The sequence below is a fragment of the Temnothorax longispinosus genome, unplaced genomic scaffold, assembly GCF_030848805.1.
Source record: "Temnothorax longispinosus isolate EJ_2023e unplaced genomic scaffold, Tlon_JGU_v1 HiC_scaffold_19, whole genome shotgun sequence".
Classification (NCBI taxonomy): domain Eukaryota; kingdom Metazoa; phylum Arthropoda; class Insecta; order Hymenoptera; family Formicidae; genus Temnothorax; species Temnothorax longispinosus.
In genome coordinates this window covers 190,460-210,948 of record NW_027270003.1, presented here as the reverse complement: position 1 = coordinate 210,948, position 20,489 = coordinate 190,460, and the positions used below count along the sequence as shown (strand labels likewise).

Here is a 20,489-nt window from a genome sequence, read left to right as displayed (position 1 = left end):
GCGCGAGATTCAAATGCAGTATTAAGATCGGATTATGAATATTCTCTAATACATGTAATGATAATAAGTAAATTGATAATATATATGATAAGAAATAAAATAATAAAAATAAATTGATTGTACAAAAATATACGTGAAGGTTAATGTGTAAAAATAATTATAAAACATAATAAATGCATTTTTTTCTACATGTTATTTTATTTGTGTAAATACATTTTCTTTGTTGCTTAATTTCTTAACTTTGTTCGCTTTTTTCTTTATTATGTTATTTAGAACAATATCCTTATTTATTTGTCTTAAACGTATGTATGTCCTAGTACGCACCAGACATGCAATAACTTCTCTAGAAATACAATTATTACTTTTTAAACATACAATGTTCGTTAATTTGTCAAAAATTTTGTCTTGTGTACTTAAGGGGATGCTGGAGCCGTAGCCGAACTCGATCGGCGTCGGTAAAGAAGACCGGCAAACTATATCTGTCCTTGTATAGACAAAGGTATAGACAAGGATAGCACGCTACATTGCACGCACACATACGCACGATGCACGTCGACATTATACTTTTATATTACGCTTCCAAATCTTGATTTGGAGGGTTTATCGATGTTTTTCTTGTGCAATTCGGGGGAACTTGTTTTCGCGTTCGTACCAATGGTATATCTCTTATATGAAATACATCTTGTGACGAGCTGACAGCTCGCCGCAACTCGAGACGCCATATTGGGATAAAAGTAGGATAAGGAAATCTGTACTTCCGTAATTTTTTCTTGTTTTCTATATAAAATTAGAGTTCCCCCGAATCATTAATGTATGTGCTGCAATTCTGGAGAAAGATTTTTAATTCTGTCAAATTAATACGACGCTACGTGCCGACAAAAAATGCCGGTAAAACAGACGGCTCCAGCATCCCCTTAAGAAAGTTCCGTGAAATTTTATAAACTCTGTATTCATTATTTCTGCTACATTTTTAAGTTTTTCGGAAGGATACATGCAATTTCCTCGGGATAATGTGCAAGTCCAATCATTTGGTGGATTTGGGAGATCTTTAGTAGGAACTCCCAAATCACCATAACGATCACGGAATCTGTGTGCAACGTAACCAGCTATGTAAAGAAGTGCATTTTTTTCTATTACGTCTTGTGCAACGAGCCGCTCAAAATCTTCGAGTAATTGTACTTCATGCAGACCAGGCTTATAAGAACTTAGATTTAACACTAGGATATAAGATTGATATTAATGATTAGGGTTGCTTTTCAAAACATCTTTTTCGAGGAAAATGTAATTGAACATCTATAGTATATGTAACGTAAACTATAGTTATTTGAATAACATTTTTTTTAAATAGGATGTTTTGGTATACAACATAAAATATATAGAAATATATAGAATATATAAGAATAAGAAGATATAGAAAGATATAGAAAGATATAGAACGAGTTGTTCTGTGTGACAATACGTGTAGTAATCCTATATTTTTGTTATTCATTAAAAGAAATTGTACTTCGTTTTATTATACCTTCACTATCTTCTTCTCTCTCTTGTACATTATGTAAGTTTTTATCTATGTCTCTTATGTTTGTGACATCCTTTAATTGTGGAGTGCACATAAATAATTGTTCCTCTTCGCATATTGGGTCATCAGGATCAATAGACTCTTCACATATTGAGTCATCAGGATCAATAGAATCTGAATTATGTACATCTTTTATACCAATCAACATTTTACTACTACTGTCACCTTCAGTATTCCTGTGCTGCGAGACTACATGCTCGGAATGCTTGCCCAGAATATGTAATTTTAGTCTATTTTTTACTTCTACAGGTGCAGGATGATCATATGCACTTCCCATTAATCTTATATATGAAAAAAAATTTTCTAAAATATCCTGGTTTAATCGTTTTGTTAATATATATTTCACGTCGAATTCTTCAGACGAATACTTATGTTGTATGTACACGAACATTTCCCGCAAGGACTTGTTGCACAATAAAATGCCCTTCTGAAATTGCATCATACTTTTTCTTTGGCCAACCCGCATTTCCTCGATAAATTTATCCATATTAATGATTATTTTATTTTGTCTTTCTAGATCAATGCCATATGCATGTGATGAATCACATTTACCATATTTCAATGAACTATTGAAAATGTCAAACCAATCGTTAAATAGTTTTAGTACGTCAGAGGTGTATTTCCAATTAGTAGACGATATTAAACCGTTTTCTCCACACCATCTTATTGCTGACGCATTTTGATTGGAAAACATTTGTGCAGCCAGTTTTACCTTTTGTCGCTGTGTTCCTTTGACATCAATATGTGTTCGATATAGTGGGGTCGCAATAGGGATCAGGACGGTGGCGGTGAGTCAGCGAGACAAGATTTGGTAACAAAACAATATATTCTGTGGTTTAAATTATGTACATTGTGTTTGCGTTGTCTTAGGCGGCGCCTTGAAGGCGCCTAATCAAAAAATATAAGTGCTAATGCACGGTTTAAAAGTTAATTTGGCGGATGGCCTTCTTTGCAAGGGGCTCAGAGGGGACCGAGTTGTTATTGAGGTCGATTTTAGAGCCCGGGGTGCGAGGTGGCTTGTCCGTCGGTTGATCCGGTGGGTCCGCTGGCAATGAAGGAGCCAGGAATGCTCGCCTGAGCACCGTCTGGCACGCTGTGGTTCGCGTCTCCTTGACGCGGATCAAGTGGAGGGCCGGTGGTCGAGAGATGCGGCAATCCCGTTTCGGGAGCGTCAGTCCGGCTGGCCTGGTGCGGCGCACCTCCGGGAGCTCCAATGGAATGAGCTTCCACGGACGTATCGCCTGTCCCTTGTCTAACTCTCGTCTCGTCGCCTGCCGCTCCTGCGGCACTGGCTGGTTAAAAAGACGAGATTTCCCAAGGGCCGGTGTCTCTTGGTGCCGCTCCTGCGACACCGGTTTAGCGGGCTCCGCCTCCTTCGTGTGCCGCTCCTGAGGTACCGGCGGGTGGGAGAGGCGCTTCCTCCGTCTCTGGCTCCGCGTCCTGGTTCGGCACCTCTTCCTTCGGGTCGCTGTTGGAGTGGGGCCACTCCGCGCCTCCGCTTCTACTGTGCCGGGCCCGGAGGGGGCGTCCGACTTGGAGGGGGCCGCGGTCTCCACGATGGCTCCACGGGAGTGCAATGAGCGGAGGAGAAGTCTCTCGACGCTCGATAATTACTGCGCGGAGGAGATGAAATCTCACTCGACGCGACAAAAGATATAATAATTTCGAGTCTCTCAACGCTTCCTCAAGGCGAGATCGCCGAGTATAGCGGTAGGATTCGATGCTAATCTGTGCGCGGCTCGCCTTAAATTGCTACTCGAACGTACTTTAAACGCGAGTAATTGTACGTGAGCCGGCGACGCGCCGCGGCGAGCCGCGCAATCTGATAAGCGCGTGTTGGCCGGGCGCGCATTTGTCAGGCGCGCGCGGCACATGTTCGACTTCTCGAACAATATGCGTTCTGTTTAGTTTATGCGCTATTTTCAGATCTCTTTCATTTAACTTTAATAATTCTTCTAGACACGTTTTATTGACATAAATTCCGTTCGTGTTAAATCCAAAGTCCAAAAGATTATTTCTTGCGAGTTTTATCAAGTGTGGTATGTCGGCATAAAAGAATATTTTTAGAGCGTCGTTACAAGGATGCACAATAAAACATTTCCTCTCAGTTGTACTGCTTTTGTCAGTGAAATTATTATTATCAGTTCCGATTTGTAATTCTTTCCATAATCTCATGTTCGTTGGACCCATATCGCATGTTATAGCGATAACAATATAGCCAATATCATATAGATGTTGTATGATACTAAATAAAATTTCCCGAGTCATTGCAGTATCAAAATTATAAAAAACAGGTTGCCTCCAGTTTTTAAATAAATCTCGACTCATGATAAATTGACAGGTTTTATGAGATCCATACACCTTTTGTTGCTTTCGTTCTATTTGTAATTGATTGGACACATATAATTCATCGAATGTCAGAACAGTCAATTTTTCTGTTATTGATAGTTTATCTCCTTTACTAGACATTATTTTTAATACGTCATTGAAAATGCCTGGTAACACATTAAATTTAGAAACCCAATTCCGTAAAGTGGATGCACACGGTAGTGGAATTTTCTGGACATTTCTTAAGTATCTGTAAGCTTTAGCGCTTAATGATCTTAGACCTATTGCAGACACAATATCTTCGGGCGACTAGCGTATACGGCTATTTGTCGATGACTTTAACCTCGCAATTTGACCTGGTGTAAATACCTTCCTTAAAACTTCAACGGATATTACGTCAGTTTGCTTCTCTCTATCCGTAGTCATTTTGGTTACTTCTGCTTCTAAGTGTGTTACTCCTGTTTGCAACTTTGTCACTTCATGCTCATTTTTTTGTTTTAGTATATCTTTTTCTTTCAATAACTTTCGATTTTTTTCCTCTGACTCTTGTAGATGCACCAATAATGTGTCCATTGCATTTCTCATTGAAACATTTGTATGATTATCAACCTTTTTGTCTCTGTAAAATAAAACGTTTCGATACAAACTGTATATATTAATAAATAACATAATAAAATGCTTATAAGTAATTTTTGTTTTTGGAAAAACATTTACTACATACATCTCTACGTTTGTTGTGTCATTTTCCAATATCATATGTTGCACCGATTTTTCTGTAATACTGTTTATTTCTTCAATATTGTTAGTATTGTCTACATTTTGTGCAGCTTCTGCTTCCATATTTTGCACTATTTCTTTATGCGAGAAATGTTGCCTTTCTTGAACACATTTCACAAGATCTGTATACGTTGGTATTCCAGTCCTTATTCTTAAAGAATATGACGAGATATTTCATTTCTACAGGCATGTGAGATTTATAACATATATACAAATGTAAAAATACTTACGGTACTTTACTTTCACCGTTCTCTGGCATTCTTTCTTTTTCTTCCACGTTTTTTCTTCTCTTCTTCTTTTTTTGGTATTAACATCTTTGTTGGAATAGAGTTCTTTCTTAATCGTTTCATTTCTTTGGCTGGTACATTCTTCAATCTATGTTGTGTCCACTCCATTATGAAGCAATCAGCATCGAAATGATTACTACATATCATTGCTATAATTAGATTAAAATATATGTATTTTAATATGTATAGTTTATATATATATATATATATATATGTATTCTATATGTATGTAAATTAAATTAATTATATAAACTTACCCGTATCAACTTTGATATCTGTTTCCTTTCTTTTACAGGCATCAAGCCATTGCTGACGAATAACGTCTTCCTTTGGAAATCCGAAAAATTTCAAATTTTTTGTCTTGTCAGACGTGCGACTAGTACAGTGTTTTATACAACACGTTGGCATCGTTTTTTCAAATAAGGCTTGATATAACACGATGCTAATATAACCTAATCTGTGACTGTGACAGGCACGTAATTCTGAATCCAGTCTGGCACAATTGCTACGAACCGACCAAGCGGTATCGCGGCGATACAACGATCACGGCGGAGGTTTGCTAAATCCAACGCAGTTACTGGGGCAAACACCCAAAAAAAAACACAATCTTCGAGTCCGATCGATGGTCCTCTAATCAGGAACGCCCGAATAAACGCATTCACTCCGGATTTAATATGGACTCCGAAAGCGAGTACAAACGTCTTAAGTGCGACGACTCGTCTTTTGAGCGTATAAATCTCGAAGATACTTTATTAACGAAGCAACAGCGGCTATCGACAACGCTTCACAAGAAGTCACTACCGAGTCTCGGTAATACCTGTGGTAGCCAGCTTTTGCGTCGCCTCGTCTCGTCGCAAATACCGAGCATCGCATAGCAGGCGACAACTTTACCCGACATTGATGGCGATATTCGCGGTGATGGCATGTATACAAGAAACCATGTTGCTTTTTAGCATTTTTGGTCAAATTCTGATTGGTCAAAGAGCAGACGCTACTTTGAACCACTGCGCATCCTCGAGAATGGTACACCTTATTAGAGTCCTATATTAGTAGAGAGACGCAAACTTTACCCCCACTTTGCTGCCGTCGCTATCTTGTGATCGTACCCCCACCTTGCTGCCGTCACTATCTAGCCCATGGTGTTTCTACTTTTAGCCAGCGCAATCAGTGCTGTTTACTAAAGGAAGTATTTATTCTTAGTTACAGTTCAATACCTGTATCGACATTACATCAATTTTTATGTAAGAAGTGAAATAATGAAATGCATCGAACGTGACATTTTTGAATATTGAGAGACTTGTTGCTCGTTTGAGGTTAGGCTCTTACCAAGTTTTACGCTTTTCAATAATTTTCTTTTGTGCAGAGAGAAAGAGCAAGTTGTTTCACTGTCATATCGGCGAACCTGCTGGTCCATTTCTGAATATGTGTGAGGTAAATTCAGTTTTTTTTATCTCAAATAAATTACAAATATCCGTCGACCCTAGTACTGTTACTTAACCTTGATCTTTCTGCAGAGCTCCAATTTAAATCTCATCTTTGCTCCATCGTCTAAGGCGGATGAAATACAGTATCTCAAATTCCAGACCAGAATAATGGAAAAAAAATTAAAAAATCTTCAAGAGGAGTATAACAGTGACTTTGCTACTTTTGAAAAGCTATACGTTGGCAAGCGCTTGCTAAAGGTTTTGAGCTATAAAGAAGTTTGTAAAGAGTCTTAGTGTTTTGGGCTCGTTCTGTCTATAACATAATTATAAACGGATTAATTGTATATTTATAATTTATAATGTAATAATACAGTGCCTCGCATTAATATTCGGACATCATAATACTTGAAAAAAATTAATCCGTATATTTATGTAAGAAATGTTGTTCTTTTAGTAAGTTGAAGCACAAAATGATACCCTACAAAATATTGAACTATTAAAGTTATAATTTAATTCATATGTAGATGTAATTTATACAAAAATATATTTTTTGTTAAATGTCCGAATATATTAATGCAAATCACTATATACATATATAAAATTGTATAATTGTTCTAATTTTGAAATAAATTATTATTTTCACAATATATTCTTCATTTTATGTAAATTTACATTAGTGGTTTATCAGTCTTAAAATATGTAAAAATAAAAATAAAATAAAAATACCCTGCCAGAGAGCATAATACAAATAATATACTCTGCATATAGCCAAAATGCATCTAAACATTAAAAAAAGGGTACGATTAATTTATTAGCAGAAAATTTATTAACAGCAGTAGAAACACATAGTGATCCATACTTCGCAAACTGTGCTATTTGTATAAGGTTGCTAATTTGGACGGTTATTCATTAATAAAATCCATTTTGCACGCCTTTTTGGTTCTTTTGAAAATTTAAACAATATAAGGCCTTGCTTTTTCTTTACATTACAGCCACTAACTGAACAGTGCCTTATCTGAAATAGATATAATAAACGAATTATAATAAGAATCCGACACGGATGAAAAGATTATGCTGCATATATGGTGCAGGGCACAAATAAGCAACCCACAATGTCAGTAAAGTCCTCTGCAGTTATTTAACAACACAGAAAAGATATTTCTACTTACCTTGATCACAAGAAATAATAATATATATGCATTTATAAACTTTAGTCAACACTGTCAGTTGTATAATGCGGGCATTCCCACTCTGCCGCCGCCGCCATCTTGTGATCGTACGCCCTGCTGTCTATTGGTCTATAACCGACCAATCAGAAGGAGGAACAAGTTTGCGTCTCTCTACTAATATAGGACTCTACACCTTATATCCTTACACCATGACAGTTACTATAGTATATCAGACTCTCTCTTTCTCTTCTTCAGATTGTACAATACTCGCATCTCGCTCGGATTCGCGTTCCTTATGCTATGCATATATAATTCTATCTTTTCAGATTCGTGGGTGACGCTTCGGCGCTTGACGCTCGAGATTTATATTAATTTTAGTAAGTATATATATATTTTGTTAATAATAATATTGATAAAAGTGATGTTAGCAGTGGTAATGATGTTTCTAATATCTTGTTAATAATGATGTATCGTGCAGGTAGAAATGGTTAGCATTCTTATTAGTACAATGAAATTAAATTGTTCATATAATAAGATTTTTATTATTTTTATATCTCGCGAATGGTTGGGAATTTGATTGGAGTGTATAGGAAACATATTGCAGGACTTGCACTAAAGTATCAAGAGACACGGTAGTGTCTCGCGCCAAGTACACGCGGAGCGAGACCGACCGTTGACTCTTTTACGCGACGCGACGGGTTGCGAGTACCCGAGATGTTGAGATCTCGATAACGAGTGAACGGATCAAGTTCTAAGTAGGCTTGATCGATAGCTTGGGGTCCAATTAGGGGGGGGTTTCTCTCATAATATTCCGCTACATGCCCTACGAGCGGAGATATTGCGACGCAAAGTCCAAATGGGAAAATTTATTTTTAAGATACTTCTACTTCTAACGCCGACTTATATGATGACGTCATAATCAGAAACGTCACTTTCACTTTTTCGACGCTGGCGGCGCAGGTATCGCCAGTTTCGATATCGCGCGCGTATTTCGAAATTAGGTCGATAGACTTATCGGTCAGGAGGAAGATTTCTATTTAGGTAAATTAGGTAATATATAATATATATTGAGTCAACGGAAAAGAAGGTTCTCTACGCTTGGCAGAAAGTGCCGCTAGGGAATTTTTAAGTCGATTCTTATGAATCAAGCTTGATATAATATATATGAAGTCAACGGAAAAGAAGGTTCTCTACGCTTGGCAGAAAGTGCCGCTAGGAAATTTTTAAGTCGATTCTTATGAATCAAGCTTGAATTCGATGTCTAAGTATCCCAGGTTGTCGATGACGAGGTCCAGATAGTGCGCTTCATAGTTTTCGGTGTCCAGGTGTAATAATACGTTGAATTCGATGTCTACGTGTCCCAGGTTGCCGATGACGAGGTCCACATAGTGCGCTCCGTAGTTTTCGGTGTCTACGTGTATTAATACCTTGAATTCGATGTCCACGTGTCCCAGGTTGCCGATGACGGGATCCAGATAGTGCGCTTCATAGTTTTCGGTGTCCATGTGTAATCGTACGTTGAATTCGATGTCTAGGTGTCCCAGATTGCCGATGACGAGGTCCACATAGTGCGCTCCGTAGTTTTTGGTGTCTACGTGTATTAATATCTTGAATTCAATGTCCACGTGTCCCAGGTTGCCGATGACGGGATCCAGATAGTGCGCTTCATAGTTTTCGGTGTCCATGTGTAATCGTACGTTGAATTCGATGTCTAGGTGTCCCAGGTTGCCGATGACAAGGTCCACATAGTGCGCTCTGTAGTTTTCGGTGTCTACGTGTATTAATACCTTGAATTCGATGTCCACGTGTCCCAGGTTGCCGATGACGGGATCCAGATAGTGCGCTTCATAGTTTTCGGTGTCCATGTGTAATCGTACGTTGAATTCGATGTCTAGGTGTCCCAGGTTGCCGATGACAAGGTCCACATAGTGCGCTCTGTAGTTTTCGGTGTCTACGTGTATTAATACCTTGAATTCGATGTCCACGTGTCCCAGGTTGCCGATGACGGGATTCAGATAGTGCGCTTCATAGTTTTCGGTGTCCAGGTGTAATCGTACGTTGAATTCGATGTCTAAGTGTCCCAGGTTGCCGATGACGAGATCCACATAGTGCGCTCCGGTGTCGGTGTCTACGTGCATTAATATCTTGAAATTGATGTCTAGGTGTCTCAGGTTGTTGATGACGAGGTCCACATAGTGCGCTTTGTAGTTTTTGGTGTCTAGGTGTATTAATAACTTTAAATCTGAATGTAGGACACATAGATATCGAATTCGAGGTATTAATACACGTAGACACCGAAAACTACGGAGCGCACTATGTGGACCTCGTCATCGGAAACGTGGGACACCTAGACATCGAATTCAACGTATTATTATACCTGGACACCGAAAACTATAGAGCGCACTATCTGGAACCCGACATCAGCAACCTGGAACACGTGGACATCGAATTCAAGGTATTAATACACCTGGATACCGAAAACTATGAAGCGCACTATGTGAACCTCGTCATCGGCAACCTGGGACACCTAGACATCGAATTCAAGCTTGATTCATAAGAATCGACTTAAAAATTCCCTAGCGGCAGAATCAAGAGACACGGTAGTGTCTCGCGCCAAGTACACGCGGAGCGAGACCGTGTGATGACTCTTTTACGCGACGCGACGGGTTGCGAGTACTCGAGATGTTGAGATTCTCGATAACGAGTGAACGGATCAAGTTCTAAGTAGGCTTGATCGATAGCTTGGGGTCCAATTAGGGGGGGGGTTTCTCTTATAATATTCTGCTACGTGCCCTACGAGCGGAGATATTGCGACGCAAAGTCCAAATGTGAAAATTTTTTATTAAGATACGTCGTCGTCGTCTACGTCGACCGCTCTTTATAACATACATGTAACAAACAGAGAACGTCACTTTCACTTTTTCGACACTGGCGGCTAGCGGCGTTAGTATCGCAGTGCAGTGGTACGGATCATGAAAATTATAGACAATAGACAATAGACTGCAGGGAGTGGGCAATCTAGTGAAATTCATTGGTCTATGGTCATGTTTGTAGTACCGTATCATGCATTTTTTTCCGGGTGCGGCACCCGGCACCGAATGACAGCCATTCACAGCTCAACTTATCGGAACTTGTGGTTATAGGTTATAATTTCTTCGAAGCTCTCATTTTTATTCCAGGCTTTCAATCTCAATTTCAAAGGTACGTTATTGTTTGTGCACGTCTTCTGAAGAGTGGGAACATTTCATTTCGTACATATTACTTATACAACTGTTTATATTAGAAAATGAGGTGACAGCATTTTTACATTTTTTCAATTATTACTAATTATTTTACATTCCCACTCTTCATTAGTACCTATACTTTACTCCTGTAAAAGGATTTTGCGATCTATAAAGCCGTTTTAAAGAACGAGCTCTGTTTTGTCGGTATTTAGGATCCCCTTAAGTGCCAATAAGCGGAAGAAGAAGAAGAAGAAGAAGAAGACAGCTCAACTTAAAGGAAATAACAACCGCTGTGGTAAAGTTATAATTTTATAAACAATTTTACGTTTGTATATTCTGAAAACTTTACAAAATTTACATGAAAATATTATTGTTTATGTGAGATAAATTTTTTATACGATTAATACATCGGTTTCTTTAATAACTTGAAGATTCAATGTTTTCATTAACTTATATTATTAGTGATTGGTGATTTATACATAAATTAAATTTTTCTTTGTTTTTAGATGAGAACCACGGAAGAGCATTTCGGAATAATCCTCGATTATAGCGAGCATCATAGCGAGCTAATAACGAATAAATTTGTCGGAGCCAGAGGCAAAGAAAATTTGCACCGACAGTGGCAAGAGTTGGTGGACGTTTTGAATGCCCTGCAGACTGAGACGAGGACAGTAAAACAATGGAAACAGGTGTGTAAACAATTATAATAAATTATAATTATTCATAGATTTTTTAACATTTGAGGCTCAATAATATTCATAATTCTATACAATAATAATATTCAAAGATAATATATGTATGTGTATATATATATATATAAATGAAGTATGCACGATTTTATATAAACAATAGCTTTATTTAGTACATGATCTAAAAAGATATATAAATTGACAATTTTGTTAGCTGCATAGTAACCGCAGCGAGCATTCATTGAATATATGGATTTTACAGGTTGTCGCAGACTGGAAATGCCGGGTAAAGAAGCAGTATGCTGAATTAAAGAAAGACTTCACAGCTACTGGAGGTGGGGTCCCGGTGATGGAAAACCTCACAGATCAGGAGATACGCCTCCTAAATATAATGGGCATGACTGCAGCAGATGGGGACGAAGGGCTACAGGAATACGGCTTGGAATTTGAAGTATGTTCGTAAAGAAATACTTATTTTTACTTTTTCACCTACTATAATTTGATAAACATTCACTTTCTTTCTCTGTACGTACGTCTGTCTGTCTCCCTTTCTCTCTACTTTTCCTCCTATAATTTCAATACTTATTTATTTTAATTCAAGTAAACAATAGATGTTTTTTAGTAAATTTGTGGTATGTGTTGTCGACATCACAACTTTTATAGTTGAAACCGCTCGACTTCTGAAAAATGGAATTAATGAAAAATGTACGATTACATTGTTCCTTTTTGCAGTATACATTCATTACTGACAAATCTTATCCGTTAAATCTTCAAACAGTAATTGTTCATGTTCTACAAACCTTGATATGTATTGTCGACGTTGCAAATTTTTACTTGATTCGGCACAACCTCGATTAATGATGTATGTGTATTTATAAGTATTATTCATTGTCAGTTAATTACTAAAGATTTCGTAGTGCACCATTTTTCATAAAGTAAAGTATATTGTAAAACTGAACAATGTACTTTTACGTTTCTCACGACTTCAATTTTTCAGAAGTCGAGCGGCCCTAACTAAAATTTGTAATGTCGACAATACATATCAACGTTTTGAACATGAACAATTATTGTTGAAAGATTTAACAGCCTAGTAATTGCCATGAATGAAGGTATATTGCGAAACTGAATAATGTATTATACATGTTTAATGAATTAAATTTTTCAGAAGTTGGGTGATGTCAATTATAAATGTTGTGATATAAACACCACATACTACAAGTGTACTAAACAACATAAACAATTATTGTTTAAAGATTTAATGCCTGCATTAATTACTCTTTTCATTTGGTTTCAGGAGACTGACGAAGTTATTGAGGTTCTCTCCGCAGAGGATACAGAAAGTCCGGGTACCAGCCGAAATAAGAGGCCCCGATCTGCCTCACTGCCGAACCACTCGGAGTCGTCCAGCCAGCGAGCGCGTTTATCTTCCGAGTTAGTGGACAGTATTAGTGAAATGAACAATAAATCTTTGAGTGTCCTGAATGACATTAATGGAAATTTAAAGCGAATCGCGGATTGTTTGGAAATTATTGTGAAACGCGCGTTTCCGGAATAATAAATGATAAATATACAAATACATGTTTATAGATGTGTATATAACAAAAAGGCCATGTAATATATTACAGAAATAATATATACATATTATATATATATATATAATAAAAAGTTAACAACAAAGTAACTCAAACACTATATTAAATTCCTTTATCGAATTAATTAAACGACAAAACTCTTATTGCTAATATCAACGCTGTAAATAATTTAGTATAATTTATAGAAAAATAAATGTGGATTTGTGGGATTGTATACGTATATATGTATATGTATACATGCATATATATTTTTTTTTCCCTGTATGGATTAAAAAATAATATTGTTTATTGAAAGTGCAAGTTAATTAATCTTTGTCTGGCCTGCTGGCCACTTGCCAAATCTTCTTCCTGCATGTTTTCTTGTACGTTATTTTCTTGCACTCCTTCGGGATGTATATCATTCAAAACATCAAGGCGTCCACCATTGCAAATGTTATGCAGCACAGAACAGGCAACAATAATCCTTCCAACCGACAAAGGACTGTATCGTAACATTCGCTCTTTGAGGATACACCGAAACCTAGATTTGAGAGTTCCGATGCATCTTTCTACACAGCAACGTGCTTTAACAAGAGCATCTGTATAGCGGCTATCAGGCGTATTTGGTTGGGCATTGACAATAGGAGTCATCAACCACGGCTGCTGTGGGTACCCAGAATCGCCAATGAGCCACGTGTCGGTGTCTCCTACAGCAAATTAAATACACGTCATTGAAAGTTGTATATACACTTATAATTCATTAATCGTTTGTGTTAATATATGTATGTAAAATATATGTATGTATATGTATATGTATATGTGTATGTACATGTATATGTATATGTATATGTATGTATGACTTTTGTACCTTACCGTGCTCGTAATTGTTACGTAAATGTTCAAGAATTGCAGAATTCCTCCATATGTAGGAGTCGTGTGTTGCGCCTGCGTGTCGCGGATTCACGTTGAGAATATTTAAATCAGCATCACAGATCTGCAATATATTACAATATATCAAATTGTTTTTATGATAAATAAGCCTGTATGTAATAAAGTCATTCATTTTATGTCCGCTTGCGTATATATTTAACTTACAATTTGCACATTTTTTGAGTGGAAGCCCTTTCTATTCAAGTAATTATGTTCCTCTTCTGCTGGGGTTATCAACGCAATATGCGTCCCGTCTATTGCGCCTATCGTGCCCGGAAATCCGAATGATTGAAGAAATGTTCTCTTCTTTTCTTCAATGACCCTTCGGTCAGTCGGGAACACAATCCACCTCTGCCCTAGGTGTCTACATATCAAATAAGTCACCATAGCGACATATCCCGACATCGTTGACTGAGCGATTGGGAACAGAAAATTCTGCCCAATTGACCTCTGGTAGCTTCCTGTAGCATAGAAATGAAGCACAGCCAATATCTTCAATTCTGGAGCTACGGATCTTCCATGTGCAGGGACAGACATATGTGGGCGTAACTCTTCAATGAGGTATTGAACCATTCCCTTATTTAAGCGGAAAAGTTCTATGAATTGTGATTCGCACATAGCAAATGGATCACTTACGTCTCTTAACAAATGCCTCTTATTCCGATATGTTAAAATATCCTGACGCCTATCTTCTTCTATTTCAGCAAGAAATAGGGCATTTAAAATATGCTCTGGAAGCATTTCTGCAATGTACATTTACAGAGATCCAAATTCCAAAATTCACACATTTTCAGGAGACTTGAAATTTCAATCCTTATTCTTTTACTTGGCTGTGTACAATCATAGAATATAAAAATAATTAATGAAATGATGATATACATACCTATTAAAGTTAACAAAAAACTCCTCAACAAAATCTTCAATCGTATACTTTTTTCGGTAAGAAAAAACTTTACAAAAATTATAAATTTAGGAGGTTAGCAATTTAAATATACCAATTTAAATGGAACAATTTAAATCCCCACCTTCCCAGTAAACAAAAAAGGATTGAAAGCGTCAAAACTTGGATAGACAGAAATGAGGATTGAAGACTCACTTCACAACTCGGTGAATTCCTACCTATCCTTCTTAATCCCTGTCTATCCAAGTTTTGACGCTTTCAATCCTTTTTTGTTTACTGGGAAGGTGGGGATTTAAATTGTTCCATTTAAATTGGTATATTTAAATTGCTAACCTCCTAAATTTATAATTTTTGTAAAGTTTTTTCTTACCGAAAAAAGTATACGATTGAAGATTTTGTTGAGGAGTTTTTTGTTAACTTTAATAGGTATGTATATCATCATTTCATTAATTATTTTTATATTCTATGATTGTACACAGCCAAGTAAAAGAATAAGGATTGAAATTTCAAGTCTCCTGAAAATGTGTGAATTTTGGAATTTGGATCTCTGTAAATGTACATTGCAGAAATGCTTCCAGAGCATATTTTAAATGCCCTATTTCTTGCTGAAATAGAAGAAGATAGGCGTCAGGATATTTTAACATATCGGAATAAGAGGCATTTGTTAAGAGACGTAAGTGATCCATTTGCTATGTGCGAATCACAATTCATAGAACTTTTCCGCTTAAATAAGGGAATGGTTCAATACCTCATTGAAGAGTTACGCCCACATATGTCTGTCCCTGCACATGGAAGATCCGTAGCTCCAGAATTGAAGATATTGGCTGTGCTTCATTTCTATGCTACAGGAAGCTACCAGAGGTCAATTGGGCAGAATTTTCTGTTCCCAATCGCTCAGTCAACGATGTCGGGATATGTCGCTATGGTGACTTATTTGATATGTAGACACCTAGGGCAGAGGTGGATTGTGTTCCCGACTGACCGAAGGGTCATTGAAGAAAAGAAGAAAACATTTCTTCAATCATTCGGATTTCCGGGCACGATAGGCGCAATAGACGGGACGCATATTGCGTTGATAACCCCAGCAGAAGAGGAACATAATTACTTGAATAGAAAGGGCTTCCACTCAAAAAATGTGCAAATTGTAAGTTAAATATATACGCAAGCGGACATAAAATGAATGACTTTATTACATACAGGCTTATTTATCATAAAAACAATTTGATATATTGTAATATATTGCAGATCTGTGATGCTGATTTAAATATTCTCAACGTGAATCCGCGACACGCAGGCGCAACACACGACTCCTACATATGGAGGAATTCTGCAATTCTTGAACATTTACGTAACAATTACGAGCACGGTAAGGTACAAAAGTCATACATACATATACATATACATATACATGTACATACACATATACATATACATATACATACATATATTTTACATACATATATTAACACAAACGATTAATGAATTATAAGTGTATATACAACTTTCAATGACGTGTATTTAATTTGCTGTAGGAGACACCGACACGTGGCTCATTGGCGATTCTGGGTACCCACAGCAGCCGTGGTTGATGACTCCTATTGTCAATGCCCAACCAAATACGCCTGATAGCCGCTATACAGATGCTCTTGTTAAAGCACGTTGCTGTGTAGAAAGATGCATCGGAACTCTCAAATCTAGGTTTCGGTGTATCCTCAAAGAGCGAATGTTACGATACAGTCCTTTGTCGGTTGGAAGGATTATTGTTGCCTGTTCTGTGCTGCATAACATTTGCAATGGTGGACGCCTTGATGTTTTGAATGATATACATCCCGAAGGAGTGCAAGAAAATAACGTACAAGAAAACATGCAGGAAGAAGATTTGGCAAGTGGCCAGCAGGCCAGACAAAGATTAATTAACTTGCACTTTCAATAAACAATATTATTTTTTAATCCATACAGGGAAAAAAAAATATATATGCATGTATACATATACATATATACGTATACAATCCCACAAATCCACATTTATTTTTCTATAAATTATACTAAATTATTTACAGCGTTGATATTAGCAATAAGAGTTTTGTCGTTTAATTAATTCGATAAAGGAATTTAATATAGTGTTTGAGTTACTTTGTTGTTAACTTTTTATTATATATATATATATAATATGTATATATTATTTCTGTAATATATTACATGGCCTTTTTGTTATATACACATCTATAAACATGTATTTGTATATTTATCATTTATTATTCCGGAAACGCGCGTTTCACAATAATTTCCAAACAATCCGCGATTCGCTTTAAATTTCCATTAATGTCATTCAGGACACTCAAAGATTTATTGTTCATTTCACTAATACTGTCCACTAACTCGGAAGATAAACGCGCTCGCTGGCTGGACGACTCCGAGTGGTTCGGCAGTGAGGCAGATCGGGGCCTCTTATTTCGGCTGGTACCCGGACTTTCTGTATCCTCTGCGGAGAGAACCTCAATAACTTCGTCAGTCTCCTGAAACCAAATGAAAAGAGTAATTAATGCAGGCATTAAATCTTTAAACAATAATTGTTTATGTTGTTTAGTACACTTGTAGTATGTGGTGTTTATATCACAACATTTATAATTGACATCACCCAACTTCTGAAAAATTTAATTCATTAAACATGTATAATACATTATTCAGTTTCGCAATATACCTTCATTCATGGCAATTACTAGGCTGTTAAATCTTTCAACAATAATTGTTCATGTTCAAAACGTTGATATGTATTGTCGACATTACAAATTTTAGTTAGGGCCGCTCGACTTCTGAAAAATTGAAGTCGTGAGAAACGTAAAAGTACATTGTTCAGTTTTACAATATACTTTACTTTATGAAAAATGGTGCACTACGAAATCTTTAGTAATTAACTGACAATGAATAATACTTATAAATACACATACATCATTAATCGAGGTTGTGCCGAATCAAGTAAAAATTTGCAACGTCGACAATACATATCAAGGTTTGTAGAACATGAACAATTACTGTTTGAAGATTTAACGGATAAGATTTGTCAGTAATGAATGTATACTGCAAAAAGGAACAATGTAATCGTACATTTTTCATTAATTCCATTTTTCAGAAGTCGAGCGGTTTCAACTATAAAAGTTGTGATGTCGACAACACATACCACAAATTTACTAAAAAACATCTATTGTTTACTTGAATTAAAATAAATAAGTATTGAAATTATAGGAGGAAAAGTAGAGAGAAAGGGAGACAGACAGACGTACGTACAGAGAAAGAAAGTGAATGTTTATCAAATTATAGTAGGTGAAAAAGTAAAAAATAAGTATTTCTTTACGAACATACTTCAAATTCCAAGCCGTATTCCTGTAGCCCTTCGTCCCCATCTGCTGCAGTCATGCCCATTATATTTAGGAGGCGTATCTCCTGATCTGTGAGGTTTTCCATCACCGGGACCCCACCTCCAGTAGCTGTGAAGTCTTTCTTTAATTCAGCATACTGCTTCTTTACCCGGCATTTCCAGTCTGCGACAACCTGTAAAATCCATATATTCAATGAATGCTCGCTGCGGTTACTATGCAGCTAACAAAATTGTCAATTTATATATCTTTTTAGATCATGTACTAAATAAAGCTATTGTTTATATAAAATCGTGCATACTTCATTTATATATATATATATACACATACATATATTATCTTTGAATATTATTATTGTATAGAATTATGAATATTATTGAGCCTCAAATGTTAAAAAATCTATGAATAATTATAATTTATTATAATTGTTTACACACCTGTTTCCATTGTTTTACTGTCCTCGTCTCAGTCTGCAGGGCATTCAAAACGTCCACCAACTCTTGCCACTGTCGGTGCAAATTTTCTTTGCCTCTGGCTCCGACAAATTTATTCGTTATTAGCTCGCTATGATGCTCGCTATAATCGAGGATTATTCCGAAATGCTCTTCCGTGGTTCTCATCTAAAAACAAAGAAAAATTTAATTTATGTATAAATCACCAATCACTAATAATATAAGTTAATGAAAACATTGAATCTTCAAGTTATTAAAGAAACCGATGTATTAATCGTATAAAAAATTTATCTCACATAAACAATAATATTTTCATGTAAATTTTGTAAAGTTTTCAGAATATACAAACGTAAAATTGTTTATAAAATTATAACTTTACCACAGCGGTTGTTATTTCCTTTAAGTTGAGCTGTCTTCTTCTTCTTCTTCTTCTTCTTCCGCTTATTGGCACTTAAGGGGATCCTAAATACCGACAAAACAGAGCTCGTTCTTTAAAACGGCTTTATAGATCGCAAAATCCTTTTACAGGAGTAAAGTATAGGTACTAATGAAGAGTGGGAATGTAAAATAATTAGTAATAATTGAAAAAATGTAAAAATGCTGTCACCTCATTTTCTAATATAAACAGTTGTATAAGTAATATGTACGAAATGAAATGTTCCCACTCTTCAGAAGACGTGCACAAACAATAACGTACCTTTGAAATTGAGATTGAAAGCCTGGAATAAAAATGAGAGCTTCGAAGAAATTATAACCTATAACCACAAGTTCCGATAAGTTGAGCTGTGAATGGCTGTCATTCGGTGCCGGGTGCCGCACCCGGAAAAAAATGCATGATACGGTACTACAAACATGACCATAGACCAATGAATTTCACTAGATCGCCCACTCCCTGCAGTCTATTGTCTATTGTCTATAATTTTCATGATCCGTACCCAGATAGTGCGTTCGTATCCTGTCAGTCAGTTCATCATCTGATCAGTTAACTGCAGTTAACCTATCTCGATCGATCGAGAGACACGGTAGTACGCGCGGAGCGAGACCGACCGTGTGACTCTTTATTACGCGTCGCGAGGTAAGGTGCGACAACGCGCGCATACGCGCGTACGCGAAACGGCAGTAACACCGTAATCGTGCCGGCGATATACTGAATTGAATTGCTTCGTGCTTATCTGGAGATTTCGTATCCCTACATTGGGTGCGTTCAGCCGATACTCCGCTAGCCTAGCAATCGTGAGCAGTCGCTCGTTTTCGCTCGTTTCCTCTCCTTTGACCCAATGGATTAAAAGGAGAGGAAACGAGCGACTGCTCACGATTGCTAGGCTAGCGGAGTATCGGCTGAACGCACCCATCGTGTTACCATCGCTGCCGGAAAAGAAGGTTCTCTACGCTTGGCAGAAAGTGACGACTGACACGTTCGATCCCGACTTCGTTGATCGCAGAAGAGCTGAACTCGAGGTACGTTTCCGATTAGCAATTATAAAAGTATCGTGCGATGAATGTTGTACCCAATTATAACCTCAAATGAAGTTGTGCACGTTGCTGAAAGATATATATATATATCTTGATATATAGGCTACGGTCAACGTGATACAAATGCTCTGGAGCGTTCTTCTTCTCCTTCTTTCTTCATTGAAAGAAAAGAGAAGAGGAATGCTTCGAAGCATTTGTAGTGTCACGTTGACCGTAGCCATAATATCATATTAATACATTATTTTATTTTTAGACGTAGCTGTTGATGAAAGAGAATTAGATGGTGACTTAATTTGGGAGATATAGGTCAAGGA

General features: G+C 36.9%; 4 protein-coding genes and 1 long non-coding RNA gene across 6 annotated transcripts; 3 read left to right on the top strand and 2 right to left on the bottom strand.

Annotated features, from left to right (window-relative positions):
• Positions 1–6,084: 6,084 nt before the first annotated feature.
• Positions 6,085–7,037, top strand: LOC139823816 (uncharacterized). The gene is made up of 3 exons (XR_011734893.1): positions 6,085–6,209; positions 6,332–6,399; positions 6,483–7,037. It is a non-coding gene; the product is annotated as an uncharacterized lncRNA (long non-coding RNA).
• A 3,559-nt stretch (positions 7,038–10,596) lies between these two features.
• On the top strand, positions 10,597–13,155 carry LOC139823820 (uncharacterized). The gene is made up of 5 exons (XM_071796302.1): positions 10,597–10,762; positions 10,998–11,080; positions 11,292–11,474; positions 11,737–11,925; positions 12,769–13,155. The coding sequence occupies exons 3-5, from the start codon at positions 11,292–11,294 to the stop codon at positions 13,027–13,029; spliced, it is 633 nt and encodes a 210-aa protein (XP_071652403.1). The 5' UTR covers positions 10,597–10,762; positions 10,998–11,080; the 3' UTR covers positions 13,030–13,155.
• Positions 13,156–13,276: 121 nt separating this feature from the next.
• On the bottom strand, positions 13,277–15,013 carry LOC139823819 (putative nuclease HARBI1). Of its 2 annotated transcripts, XR_011734896.1 has the most exons (4): positions 14,612–15,013; positions 14,141–14,436; positions 13,919–14,039; positions 13,277–13,752 (listed from the first exon to the last, which is right to left on the bottom strand). XR_011734896.1 is itself a non-coding variant. In XM_071796301.1 (3 exons), exons 1-3 carry the CDS (start codon positions 14,729–14,731, stop codon positions 13,352–13,354), a joined length of 1,113 nt encoding a protein of 370 aa, XP_071652402.1. In that variant the 5' UTR covers positions 14,732–15,013; the 3' UTR covers positions 13,277–13,351. The 2 variants fall into 2 exon arrangements, 1 of the variants encoding a protein (XP_071652402.1); XM_071796301.1 differs by having other exon boundaries at positions 14,141–15,013.
• Positions 15,014–15,167: 154 nt separating this feature from the next.
• Positions 15,168–16,884, top strand: LOC139823837 (putative nuclease HARBI1). Its single transcript, XM_071796307.1, has 3 exons — positions 15,168–16,020; positions 16,122–16,242; positions 16,409–16,884. Exons 1-3 carry the CDS (start codon positions 15,430–15,432, stop codon positions 16,807–16,809), a joined length of 1,113 nt encoding a protein of 370 aa, XP_071652408.1. The 5' UTR covers positions 15,168–15,429; the 3' UTR covers positions 16,810–16,884.
• Positions 16,885–17,005: 121 nt separating this feature from the next.
• On the bottom strand, positions 17,006–19,525 carry LOC139823838 (uncharacterized). Its single transcript, XM_071796308.1, has 5 exons — positions 19,400–19,525; positions 19,082–19,164; positions 18,688–18,870; positions 18,237–18,425; positions 17,006–17,392 (listed from the first exon to the last, which is right to left on the bottom strand). The coding sequence occupies exons 3-5, from the start codon at positions 18,868–18,870 to the stop codon at positions 17,132–17,134; spliced, it is 633 nt and encodes a 210-aa protein (XP_071652409.1). The 5' UTR covers positions 19,082–19,164; positions 19,400–19,525; the 3' UTR covers positions 17,006–17,131.
• Between the last annotated feature and the right edge of the window lie 964 nt (positions 19,526–20,489).